Source organism: Hylobates moloch, unplaced genomic scaffold, assembly GCF_009828535.3.
Source record: "Hylobates moloch isolate HMO894 unplaced genomic scaffold, HMol_V3 SCAFFOLD_4, whole genome shotgun sequence".
Lineage (NCBI taxonomy): Eukaryota > Metazoa > Chordata > Mammalia > Primates > Hylobatidae > Hylobates > Hylobates moloch.
Genome location: NW_026652279.1, coordinates 3,792,984 through 3,807,335, shown reverse-complemented (window position 1 = coordinate 3,807,335; position 14,352 = coordinate 3,792,984). Strand labels below are relative to the sequence as shown.

General features: G+C 40.5%; 1 protein-coding gene across 5 annotated transcripts in view; it reads right to left on the bottom strand.

Annotated features, from left to right (window-relative positions):
* PTPRG (protein tyrosine phosphatase receptor type G) overlaps window positions 1-14,352 on the bottom strand; it is a 759,442-nt gene that overhangs the window by 561,055 nt on the left and 184,035 nt on the right. For all 5 annotated transcript variants that reach the window (XM_032149389.3, XM_032149390.2, XM_058437116.1 and 2 more), the window contains exon 2: window positions 10,911-11,015. In XM_032149389.3, coding sequence (XP_032005280.1) covers window positions 10,911-11,015 — 105 coding nt within the window. The remainder of the gene's footprint in view (window positions 1-10,910; window positions 11,016-14,352) is intronic.

Here is a 14,352-nt window from a genome sequence, read left to right as displayed (position 1 = left end):
TTTCCCAGGCTGGTCTCCAACTCCTCGGCTCAAGTGATCCTCCCACCTCAGCCTCCCAAAGTGTTGAGATTACAGGTGTGAGCCACTACACCCAGTGGAAAACATTATTATATACTATAGTGACATGAATGAAAAGTGAGAATTCGGCCGGGCGCGGTGGCTCACGCTTGTAATCCCAGCACTTTGGGAGGCCAAGGCGGGCGGATCACGAGGTCAGGAGATCGAGACCACGGCGAAACCCTATCTCTACTAAAATACAAAAAAATTAGCCGGGCGTGGTGGCAGGCGCCTGTAGTCCCAGCTACTCGGAGAGGCTGAGGCAGGAGAATGGCGTGAACCCGGGAGGCGGAGCTTGCAGTGAGCTGAGATCGCGCCGCTGCACTCCAGCCTGGGGGACACAGCGAGACTCCGTCTCAAAAAAAAAAAAAAAGAAAAGAAAAGTGAGAATTCCTGAAGTTATTAGAAAGCATTTCTCAAGAAGGCAAAGTTCTATGTTATATACACACCACTGATAAGTTTTTAACCTACACAAGTTATCAGTTACATAACAGAAAATGGGCCTTAAAATAAACGAAACATAGGACAGTTAAGTTTTAATAGCAAGAAAGACAACCAAGAAGATAACCACCCTTAATGCAGCTGATCTCAAACAGGGTCATAGGAGATCACCAGCTGAGAGAGAAGTGATGGTCATTTCAAGATCAGCCAACACTGAAACTAACACCACCACTTTACACTCAAAGAACATGCCAGGTGGACTGCACACAACGGGATCATATAAGACTATTGCATAGGGACAAGATTATACTTCAGCTTGTGACTGAGTTACTTTCTTCGCTTAAATGAACAGTGAGAAAATTCAGTCTTTAAGCATATATTAGACACTTATTCCAACTACATATTGGCAATTCTAAAAGTTCACAATCCAGTGAAACGAGTCCTCCTTATGTTCTTCTGCTACCAAGACCACCCCACCAAGAGAAGGCACAAGATAAAGAATGAGAGTTCAATTCAAATTGAAAATTTCAACATGAAGCCGAGCGTGGTGGCACTTTGGGAGGCTGAGGCGGGCAGATCACTTGAGGTCGGGAGTTCGAGACCAGCCTGGCCAATATGGTGAAACCCCGTCTCTACTAAAATATACAAAAGTTAGCCGGACGTGGTGGCGCACGCCTGTAGTCCTAGCTACTCAGGAGGCTGAGACAAGAGAATTGTTTGAACACGGGAGGCAGAGGTTGCAGTGAGCTAAGATTGTGCCACTTCATTCCAGCCTGGGCAACAGAGTGAAACTCTGTCTCAAAAATAATAATAATAAAATAAAATAATTTCAACATGGGAAATTTCAGCCAATAAAATATTATAAAGTATGATATACACCAACAATATGTTATTTACCAAACAAAATCCTACATAAGTAGTTTAACAATATCCAGAGGGAAAGACAGAAAGTCCCCCTGTTTTATATCATCAGAAGGTGGGTTTTAGCCGGGTACCCTGACTCATGCCTGTAATCCCAGCACTTTGACAGGCTAAATCGAGAATACTGCTTGAGCCCAGGAGTTTGAGATCGGCCTGGCCAACATAGTGAAATTCCAACTCTACAAAAATTAGCCGGGTGTGGTAGTGTGCGCCTATAGTCAGTCCCAGGCACTTCAGCCTGGGTGTCAGAGTGAGACCTTGTCTCAAAAAATGGAAAAAAAGAAAGAAAGAAAATAGAAGTGGGTGGGCTTTATGAATCAAATCAGATATAATGAAAGAGAACGTTTTGTTAGGTTAGAAAGGAAAACTGGTAGCCCTTAAGTAAATCACAAAGCACATACGAATCACTGTGCTCCAATTATAACACATGTATTCAGCTAGGTATATTTTTCCTTTGAACCTTTAAATTAATCATGTCCTTCCACCCACATGCACAACCCTCTCCCCAAAGAAGGTAGTTTCAAAGAAGAGAACATCGTCCTTTTAAATTTATAACCAAGAAAAAAGATGTTTGACTCTGATTCATCACAGATATGAAAAAAATATATTTATATACAACTTCCGTATGCCTTGTGTTGACACAATAAATTTATAGATTAATGAATATTAGGATTTATGTTATGTCAAAGTAAATATTGACCTTATCGTTGGCTGGGTCAATATTTACTGCTTTACTCAATAAATCTTGATGTTCGCTTCAAACTAAGTCAATATCAGTTCATTAATTTCTGCATGGTTCATATCAGCATTTTATAAAAATTTGAAATGCCACTGAAAACGTTTCACCTAAAAAATTTAGATACAGCCAATTAAAGAGACAAAAAGGTTTTTGCTTTCCTTCTGGCTTCTCTTTTAGGTTTTTCTTTTCTTTCTCTCCCCCTCAAAATTGTTACAAAGAAAACTGCCTGAATTTGACACCATTTAGTCATCTATTCTAAAATAAAAATGTCATTAAAAAAATATTATGAATCTACTGGTATAAGAAATTGAAATATTCTAGATATGCTTCCATAAAATATTAAAATATTATAGAAATGTAAGTATTAAAAGGCAGTATCTCTCATTTCTCAACGATAACCGCAATTAACTTTTGGGTGTAGTCTCTGGATTCTTCAGCTTTATTCATTAATGGGATCATATTACCCATATTACTTTAATACATCCTGTAGTTCAACCTCCTCCATTTTGGTGGGTGTTCAGGTAAGCATTTCATTGTAAGCATGTATTATAACTACCCAAGTCCCTATTTTGGTCACTTAGGCTGTTAAACGCAATACTACTTTGGAGACATGCACACGTGTTTCAGAAAGACAAATTCTGAGACGCAGAAGTGCTGGATGAAAGATGAGCAATATTTAACATTTTCACAGATATTGCCAAAAAGCCCTCCTCCAAAAAGGCTCCATCACCCCACTACCTTCAGAGTCACTTTAAAACCCAAAATCTCAGTATTCCATTTACCCGTGTTTTAAATACCCCATCACAGCAACAATTGAAATTGTTACCACTGATATGTACCACTTGATACCAACACAGCACTAAACAATATTTCATCTTACTGCTAGACTTTTCCAACGGTCACAGGGCCCCTAGGGAATGTATTCATGTCCTCTGATAATATATTAATACATTAGCATCCATTAACTTTACAATCACTTGTGAAACCACCTCCAGAAAGAAAATGCCAAGAAACTTTAGAACTCAGGTGCCAAGGATGAAAGTTTAAAAAAAAAATAAGAAAAGAACTCTAAGTAGAGAGAACAACGTCTTTCAAACACTGGAGAGGAAATTCCCAAACTTGGCCAAGTATTGAAAAATCCTCCAGGTACCTTAAGCATATGGCAACACATTTTTCTCCTTTGTACATAAAGTTCTGATTAGTATGTGACCATATGTGTTTTTTCTTACACCATCTATCCTTGGAACCACACATCAACTATAAAAGAAAAATAGTACCTGTAGGAAGCAACAGTTTATTCTATAATTTGTTCTCTACCTTGAAGCCCTCCTATCCAAAAACATTAGGTAGAAACAGGGAAATACAATGACTAATTACAGACAAAGGTTCTGTTCAAAGAGCATGAACTCTAAAGCGCATAAGAAATGCAGACAAAACACTGTAACGCATCTTAAATAGGTTCTAGTCAAAATTCTTTATATTTTCAACCAACCCACTAGTCCTCATTTACTTATTTCAAAACAAATGCAATGCCATCTTCAGTCATCTTGGGGACAACAATTCATTTTGTCTTCTCCTCCTTGTACAAACGATAATGAATTCCCATGAGCTCTTTTCTTTTCCCTCTCAAATCCCCAGTGATACAGCCCCATCATTCTTCATCCTGCCCTCTTCCTCCCACTGCCCAGTCCTTAACCCTACAACCAGTGGTCTTAAACATAAAACCAACTGTAGTCCAATTCCAGGTGAAGCTCTTTAATTACTCCCCCTATCACCCTTAGAAAGAAGTTCTATGTCACTAGTAGAATAATACCATAAGGCTGTCCATAGTCTAACTCCAATTCTCTTCATTAAGCCCTTAACTTTCTCCACCCCACCACACGCTCTAGAGCTTCTGAGCTGCTTCTGGTTCTCTAGTCACTGCCGGAGTCCTCCCGGCTCAAGGCCTATGTGTGTCTGGCAACAGCAATTTTATGGGCAGCTTCTCTGGCCTTTCGCATTTAGCACAACACCTGGCACACAGCAGACAATTAGTAAGTGCAGTAAACAAATAAGTAAAGAACCTCTACTTTAAAACTGTTAGATTAATAGGGATATGTAGAAAAGATAGAAATTAATTGTAGAAATAAATAAAGGGGAGACTGAGGAGTTTAGGCAGAAATGGGTCAGGCTAAGCACCAAGGCAGAGGGAGCCTCTGAGCTGAGACATAGAGGAAGACTCTCAAGGCTGATCCCTTAGTGGTGTGGTTCCCTCCGATCAGGTCTCTATTAGGGCTGGGCGAGGTGGCTCATGCCTGTAATCCCAGCACTTTGGGAGGCAGGCAGATCACTTGAGGTCACGAGTTCAAGACCAGCCTGGCTAACATGGCGAAACCCCAACTCTACTAAAAATACAAAAATTAGTCGGGCGTGGTGGCACATGCCTGTAATCCCAGACACTCAGTAGGTGGAGGCAGGAGAATAGCTTGAACCCAGGAGGCGGAGGCTGCAGTGAGATGAGATCTGGGCGACAGGCGGAGGTTGTAGTGAGCTGAGATCTGGGCGACAGGGCGAGACTCCATCTCAAAAGAAAAAGAAAAAGAAGAAAAAGAAGAAGAAGAAGAAGAAGGTCTCCATTAGGAAGAGAATGTCTCTAAGGAAATGATTCCCTTAAGAGATTTTGGAGGAGGCTTCAGGAGAAAGGCAAATAACACAACAATATTAACATTAAACTTTGAGGTCCTACAGTGCCTTCCATTCTTCTAATGACAAAAGCTGCCTTCTGCAGGCGCGTATATTTTGCTTTATCCTGTACAGACATTCTTAAAAATAGGCATGAAAATGTAATTTTAGGAATTTAATTATATGTTAAGTTCACCAGGGGAGCTTGTTATTTAAAGGGCTCCAACAGTGAAACCTTTTGCAAATCACCCACTAATTTATCTGAATTTCATGGCAGGACTCCCCTTAGTAAATTACCAAGGACAGACTCTGGCTTGAGATAATTTATCCGTCTATCCACTTGTCCACGTGAAAAACATGCACCAAATCTGCACAAAACAAGACACGCTGGCACGCTGCAGGAGAAACAAGGAATTATAAGCAATAATCCTTGTCTTCAAGGATTCTACATTTAGCCGGGGAAATGAGATGCACTCCCAGACACACACATGCATGTTATAAAACAAGATGTTTATATGAACAGTGTAGTGAGGTGGCATATAATGAAGAGTCACATAGGTAATACCTACTCTACTCCAGGGTGGAGGCCAAAAAGTTCATACTACAGGTGCCAATAGATATTACCTTTCATACTCAAAGCCATCTCCATTTTACAGCTGAGCAAGTCGTCAAATCCCAGGACAGTTAGAGAGGACCATGGATGGCCCCTGGCTATGGCAGGAATGCCTCTTAGAATAATCCTGCTTGACCTTCACCCAGCCCAATGCCAGAAATGTCTTACAGGGAATTTTGGTCACTGCCTATTTCAATTCTGGATTTCTCTAACAATGAGAAATGGTCCCCTTGTACTGATTCTTAGAAGCTATTTCTACACAGGGGAAAATGAGATAGAGATTATTAAAAATGTGAAAAATGAAACAGAATTAAGTTTAAAAAAAAAGCAGAGGAAGGGAAGAAACTACCACCTGTTTTTCTCTAGTCTTTGAGGGACAAGAGAGAAAATAGCTTTATATATAAAAATACATCTGGCCAGGTGTGGTGGCTCAGACTTGTAATCCCAGCACTTTGGGAGGCCAAGGCAGGCAGATCACCTGAGGTCAGGAGTTCAAGACCAGCCTGGCCAACACGGTGAAACCCCATCTCTACTAAAAATACCCAAATTAGCTGGGAGTGTGGTGGTGCACACCTATAATCCCAGCTACTTGAGAGGCTGAGGCATGAGAATTGATTGAACTCAGGAAGCAGTGAGTTGCACTGAGCTGAGATCACGGCACTGCACTCCAGCCTGGGCGACAGAGCAAGATCCTATCTCCAAAAAAAAAAAAACCCTCAAATTTCTACTTGAACTTACTCTAGATTTATGATTTATTTTTCATTTCTCTTTCCTGCATTGACGACCTGCCTAGCATGTGTTATTCTGTGCAATAATTATAGAAGTTCTGGGCAAACTCCAAAATTCATGAGCTACCATCACCTCAAGAAAGACAGAAATACACTTTAGTTGAGTAAAATTAATAGAAAAGAAATTGTTTTATTATTTCCAATGAGATACTATTAAACTACTGCATTTTTTCAGTACAATTATATATGAAACGTAACTCATTCCCATTTTTGCCTACTATGTTGGTACAAGGAAAAAGAAATCCAAAGATATAAAGCAATCATCAAATTACATTGCTATTATTATGTCAACAATAACTTATATTTATGTTCCATTTCATACCTTCTATGATGTTTTCATGTCAAAATCAGATATTATGTCCCCCTTTTTTACTAGCAGATGAAATTAAGATCCAGAGAAACAACACATCTTCCAATGCCCACAAGGGAACTCTAATAATACATATCTCCACGTTCCTCAATAAATAGTTCTCTATGTTAAAGTTACAGGTATTCACAAAGGCATTGTTTGATAGGCCTATAAAGGTAAAGTTTAACATTTCAAAAATAAATAAGGTGTCTGCATTTTCCTTTTTTTTTTTTTTTTGAGACAGAGTCTTGCTCTGTCGCCCAGGCTGGAGTGCAGTGGCACGATCTCAGCTCACTTCAAGCTCCGCCTCCTGGGTTCACGCCATTCTCCTGCCTCAGCCTCCCGCGTAGCTGGGACTACATGCGCCCGCCATCTCGCCCAGCTAGGTGTCTGCATTTTCCAAGGTGATGCAGTGAAGTGGAAATAAAGTAGGCTAGTCTTAAAATGAGAAGTGAAAAGTTATACCAGACTAACATCTGCTAAATATAAGCAGGAGTTGGCAAATATTTTCTCTTTTTTTTTTTTTTTTTTTTTTTTTTTTTGAGACAGTCTTGCTCTGTCACCCAGACTGGAATATACAGTGGCACAATTTCAGCTCACTGCAACCTCCACCTCCCAGGTTCAAGCAATTCTATTGCCTCAGCCTCCCAAGTAGCTGGGATTATAGGTGCCCACCACCACACCCAGCTAATTTTTGTATTTTTAGTAGAAATGGGGTTTCACCATGTTGGCTGGTCTCAAACTCCTGACCTCGTGATCTGCCCGCCTCGGCCTCCCAAAGTGCTGGGATTACAGGCGTGAGCCACCACGCCCGGCCAGCAAACTTTTTCTGTAAGAGGCCAGATATAGTAATATTCTAGGCTTTTCACCAGTACTAGATATTTAATATTCAATATTACTAGATATTCAATATTACTGGAATAGTAACATTCTAGGTCTCTGTCACAACCACCCAGTTCTGCAACTGTAGCACAAAAGCAGCCACAGATAATATGCAACGTGATGGGTGTGCCTGTGTTCCAGTAGAATTTATTTTACAAAACACAGCTGCAGTTTGTAGTTTGCCGACCAGTGAACTTGAGGATAGTCTGCTTAACCCTCATGCCCAAATCCCAAATAGGCACCCCTTGAGAATTATGGCTGAGAGAATCTAACTTGTTCAGCACTCAGAACTATCCAGTCATCACCTACTGTCAATTGCGACACTTGTGCATTCCAAAACCAACATTAATTGCAGCAAAAGTAATAATAACAGTCTCAAAAATAAGCAAGAAATAATATTAACTACTTACTTTATGCCAGAGACTATGTTAACGTTTTCTTTTTTTTTTTTCTGAGACAGAGTCACGCTACGTCACCCAGGCTGGAGTGCAGTGGCGCGATCTCGGCTCACTGCAAGCTCCGCCTGCTGGGTTCACGCCATTCTGCTGCCTCAGCCTCCCCAGCAGCTGGGACTACAGGCGCCCGCCGCCACGCCTGGCTAATTTTATTCTGTATTTTTAGTAGAGACGGGATTTCACCGTGTTAGCCAGGATGGTCTCCATCTCCTGACCTCGTGATCCGCCCACCTCGGCCTCCCAAAGTGCTGGGATTACAGGCGTGAGCCACCGTGCCCAGCCTATGTTAATGTTTTCACAAACATCATCTCACTGAATCCCCATAACAATCCTATGTGGGAAGTGCTATTAATCATTCCCATGTCACAGTTTTCCAACATCATCAAGATATTAACAAAACTTCGCTTTGAACTATGGTTTGTCTATATGACTTCAAAATTCATACTCTCACACACTGCACCCCTAAAGCACCCATGGCCTTCTTAGGAGGAAATAAGACAAATCAGAGAATTTGAGGCCTCAGATTAAAATCTAGACTATTAAAGCAATCTTTCAGGAACTGCCTGCTTCATTTTGCTAAATTTAGAAACATTTCCCTCATAAAAAAATGAGCCTTTTTTTTTTGTCAGTCCCACTCTTCAAGAAGCATTTATATCCAGAGGACTATGCCTGCAGCTAATAGTCCCACATCTCATTTGCTGTGGTTTTAAGGTGCTGGTCTGATGTACCCAAAGTAACAGGCCCCAACTCTTACTTCTTCCTGGCCTTTTTTACACATTGGCCAAATGCTAAGTAATGCCCATGATGAACTCCAAGCCTTCTTGACATGAGAACCAATACTGCACCACGTCAGCATGAGCCAACCATAGATACTGTCAAATTGTCAGGACGAATTGTTGCAAGATAAGAACTTTATACCATCAGTTGATATCTGTCCCATTCGATTCTTCTTTTAGTCTTATTTTTTTCCATTATGCCTAACAAATGACTTCATTCATTCCTCCAAACCAGTCCACATCCTTCCAAGCAATTCCTCAAATGACTCTCCTATCTGATTTCTAGGAAAAAAATCAACTAGAACAAGGGTTCACAAACTGTATAACCTGTGGACCCTATCCAAGCAGCCACCTGTTTTTGCACAGCCTGCAAAGCAAGAATGGTTTGTATATTTTTTAATGAATGAAAAAAAAAAGAAGAATATTTCCTGACACATGAAAATTATAAAATTCAAATTCCAGTATTCATAAGTAAATTTTTATCAGAGTACAGCCAGTCCGTCCAGAATTGTCAGTGGGTACTTTTAAGCTACAATGGCAGAGTTGGGAGGTTGCAACAAAGACAATATGGCTTTTGATGTTTGTTACCTGGATCTTTTCAGAAAAACTGTGCCAACTCTTGAATTTGAACTATTAGCCCTTCTACTACTGGAGGCAATACCCAAATTCAGACACAATGCATTCCAGAAATACAAAATGGAGACTTCTGAAGTCTACCAAAGTTAAGGACATCAACAATCACTCCATCACAAAGATGGCACCACTTATGGTCATTCTTAACTACATATTGGGAAAAGTTGAAGGGCTTTCATCTCTTCACTGCCATTTGCAATTGGACATGCTAATGGGATATAACTTCCAATTTCCTGACTAACAGCATTATTATTCTAAATTGATGAACTGTAAATAGCAAGCCACTTTGTGCCTCCTCCTGACTGATGTCAGAGCCACAGAGTACAAAATGATAAATTTTCTTTGGGTTTCTTGGCAAGATGCTATATATATGTAATTTTGGCTTTCATCTGCCAATTTCCTTCATTTATCAGAAACGGTGACAAAAAGCCTCTAATTAGATCATTCTAATCACAAGGTACTGGGTGTAATGGAAGACTTCAGAATCACTATCTGTTCACTGCAAAACAAAACAGATAGGCTATTCTCCCTGCAGGGGCAGCAGATTTATCAATAGACAAAAGGACGCAAAAAGCCAATAGATAAGGTATAATTAAAGATCAGACCTATAAATTTTACACTGACATAAATTTAACAGGACTTGCTGGGAGAAATTCAGGATTTAAACTCCAGCATCATTATGAAAAGAATACTTTCAGTTCTATATGCAACAACATTGCATAATACATAGATTTATTATTAAGACTAATACTCCATGCCTCCAAGCTCTTTCATAGAAGGAGTTTGAATTATTCAGTGCCAAAGTAATTTCCAAAGTGGTCTATCTTACTCAAGCATTCCTTCTTAATTAGCTTTAATACATTTTCCATATATTTTTGAGCATCAAAAATCTCTTCTAGAAAAAACAATCCACCTGTCATATTTTGGGAGTTGTGGGAAGCCTAATCCAGAAAAGTCTATCCCTAGTTTTAGGTCTTCATTTTTGTCCCCTTAAAATGTAAGAAAATTATTTGCAATGTAACATTCAACATAGTTAGAACACTGCTCTCTCCCTTCATTAGCTCAAAGGGTAAAACTAAAAATAAAAATGAAAAGGACTGCAGATTACCATCGAGTAGACAGCTAAAATATATTCAAAGAACAAGATGTGATTTAAAAATAAAGTTGCATTTCTTGGCTTAGAGCCTAATAGAGCATTCTGATATCTGATGTTTGTAATGTTTAGCAGACATTTAGCAGCTCAAGACTAGCCATATATTTTCTGCTCTCTGAAATCACAGCCCCTGAAAAAACAGAAAAGACAAGACTACGTCTTTCAGAAAATTACAAGTTTGGTACAATAACTCATTAACAGTAAAGTTCAGAAATAAATGCAAATTGAGGGGAAAACAGGTTGAGGAAACAGGTGGTAGAGATAAATTAAAGTACTTATCACCTTGAGGAAAAACAGGCTCGAATATTTCAACTTTTAGTGAACTACGAAAGATTTGAGCAAACAGAACTCAGGCATGAAAGTGATTCAAAGTGTGCTTTCAAGTGAGTTGAATGGGATGTTAACTGGCACGTGTGATCTCCATTAGAACAACTGGACTTACCAGAGTAGGCCCAGTACGGGTCACCTGAAGCCTTGCGCCTGCGGATCTGCACTGCGCTGCCGCGTCTATTCTCGTGCAGGGCCCCAACGTGGCCTTCTGTCAACGCTGGAAGACAGGGAGATCCACAGTGAGACAAAGGCAGCATGCCACTGGATACAGGAAGGGTGTCAAATGAACATCATTGGGTGATTTCGCAGAATCATAGTCCTTGAGGATGACTGACTAGAACCAACTTATTTTACAAAAAAAAAAAAAAACTATAGGAAAGTCCAGACAAATTATTATTATTAATATTAGGAATCGTTGACAAGGAACCTTTACTTTGTGCCAAGAAGTGCAGTACACTAAGCACTTCATATACATTATCTTATTTGATCTGCAAAACACCACCAAGCAGTACAAACAGTGATCCCAATAAAGGGGCCCTTTTATGGATAAGCAAACTGAAGCTTCAACAACAGAAAGAACTTTAACTTGACCAAGGTCATACATACAACTAACTGGTAGACTTCGGTTCCAACTGCATGTATAAGTTTATGACATGTGTGTAAAGACCCTCGGGCCCCAGTTGATATTTACAGAGCCAGGGTCATTCTATCTCTTTTACAGATGGAGGAACTAAGGAGCAGAGACACAAAGTAACTGGCCCCAGGTCACACAGTAGGTATGCAGTAGATGAGAAAACCAGACTTAAGCATTCCTGCATCAAAGCCAGCCACCCAAACACAGGACAATCTGAAACCTAGGAGACTCCTCGTGATTAGTACCAGTCTTCCACATCCTTTGGGCCACTAACAGTCACCTGTGGTACCAGAAGATACGAAACAAGAAAGCCTCCAAGGCCCACAATGCCCAGAAAAGAAACACTGATTAGTGATGTATATTTGAAATCTCAAAATCATTTCAATCCACCAAGCAACAGCAAAAATAGTACTCTCACCCGTTATGGAGAGCTTCCATCTGCCTGCTAAAGCGTTCAAAGCCCTCTCTTCCCAGCTACCTCATGGATGCGAATTTCTTTTGTTGTGAGCCCACACCTGAAAACACTGATGTGTAAGACAACAAATGTCACAGGTGCCTCAAAATCGAAAATGAAATGGAATTATACGCAAACAATATACCCCAGCTGACTATGATAACGTTTAAATGCACCTAAACCAAAGCAAGCGTGCTTTCAAAGAGAAAAAAAAAATTTTAAGAAAGTTTTGGGAAGCTGTATATTCAATTGAAGACAAAGATGGGACCAGGAAAACACAACACATTCTGTATTCCAAATTAGCCAATGGAATAATATCGCCAAGATAGCATTAGCCTTTTTGACAATGTGACAGTCATGAAGAAAAATTAAGAAACCTGTAAAGTACTTTATGCTTACACTTCAATTAAAAAGACTAGCATTAAAAGATGTAATGCTTGAACAAAAATATTCCAGAGATGAGCCCTTTAGAGGCAAACAAGAATCCTGTAAATTCTCAACACACGCCTAAAAAATAAACCTGATGTCATTTATGTCTGGTCATTGGTCCTCAAAGAAAATTCATGTCAAAATCTAAGCTTCCACTCATTTTTCAAGTACGAGGAAGGTTTAGGTGCCTTCCATTCAAACCATTCTACAAATAATTATTCCCCATTAATCCTTCCTCTTTCCATCAAAACAGTGAGTAAAACAGTCTTGACTATGTTAGTAATAAATGTGGCTTCCATTAGAGTATGTGGTTGAGCCTCAATTTCCTTGACTGTAAAATGGACCTAAAAATACCAGCCTTCTAAGACTGTTATAAAGATAACGCAAGTTATGGCGAGCAGAGCACCTAACTCAGCATTGGCATATACTGCTTTTGGTTTTTTTTTTTTTTTTTTTTTGAAACAGGGTCTTGCTCTGTCGAATGGGCTGGAGTGCAGTAGCAGTATCATGGTTCACTGCAACCTTAAGCCCTGGGTTCAAGCAATCCTCCCAACTTAGCCTCTTGAGTAGCTGGGACCATCGGCGCACGCCACCATGCTCAGCTGATTTTTTATTTTTGTAGCTGATCTTAAACTCCTGGGCTCATGCAATCTTCTCACCTGGTCCTCCCAAAGTGTTGGGACGGCAGGCATGAGCCACTGCACCCAGCCCTAGTGCTTTTTAGTGTCCAACAACACAGTGGAAATTTGCTGTAGAAGATCTGTTTTGTAATAATCATATCCCCACTCCAGCTAGCTGTGTGTCACGCGCTGGACAGCTAACCCGTCACCACCAACGTTAGCTCTAGGGGTGAGCCTTGTTTGGTTCAAGCCAGTCAATCACTTTCAACCATTCTCATGGCCCCCAGTGATGCATTCAGGTACAGGCACACTGGCCAATCAGATTCTTCTTTCTTCCTGAAGGTATTAGACAAGGTGGAAGCCTGGGGGCGGGGCGGGGGGGTGGTTGAGGACCAAATAAGGGATTAACAGAGGACCTTAAAAACACAACCAAGCCAGGGGGACCAAAAAATCAATTCTGTTGACAAAATGTAAACCCTGCCAGCCTGGGTAACAAGGCGAAACCCTATCTCTACAAAAAAAAAAAAATAGCGCATGTGCCATCCTGATTAACACGGTGAAACCCTGTCTCTACTAAAAATACAAAAACAAAATTAGCCGGACGTGGTGGCGGCAACTGTAGTCCCAGCTACTCGGAGAGGCTGAGGCAGGTGAATGGTGTGAACCTGGGAGGCGGAGCTTGCAGTGAGCCGAGATGGCGCCACTGCACTCCAGCCTGGGCGACAGAGCGAGATTCTGCCTCAAAAAAAAAAAAAGAAAGTTAAATAAAATAAAATATTTAAACTTTGGACAAAGCTGATTTGAAGCTAGCCCTCTCTGAGGGTCTATTTTTACTGGGACCAGTTTTACCTGCTAAAGCACATTTTTCTGTCTTTTGTACCAAAGAAGATCCTCAAATGACACCCATCGTGTGCTTTAAACCATTACTTGAAATCCTGGTCATGAATTTCTCCATCCATAAAAGGCCATTGTTGTACTAGAGCTCTCTTAACCCTGGGCTACTTTAAAACAAACCAACCAACCGTATGCCTTGGACTTCACCCCAGACCCACATATACACCACAATGTGGTATAAGGAACTGGACTTGAGCAACAGGACTGCCTGTCTAAAGGTAATTCACTTAAGACAGAGGTAAAAGGTACGGTTCTGCTACATACGACAAGAGGTAACAGAAGGGACAGGACCATCCCAAGAAGGTAGGTTAATCTCATCTTCCTCACACTACCCAAGTATTGAGGTACAATGTGGGTTTTCCACAGCAAGGTCAGAATGGGCAGGAAAACTGGCTTCTAAAGGGCATGCTGCATGGCGTATGAAGGGCTCTAAGCTCCCTGGAAATAGGGCACAGGTATATTCCTGAACTACTGCTGTCAACCTACCACTCACAATGAAAATTAGCGCATGGTATGTGTTCAT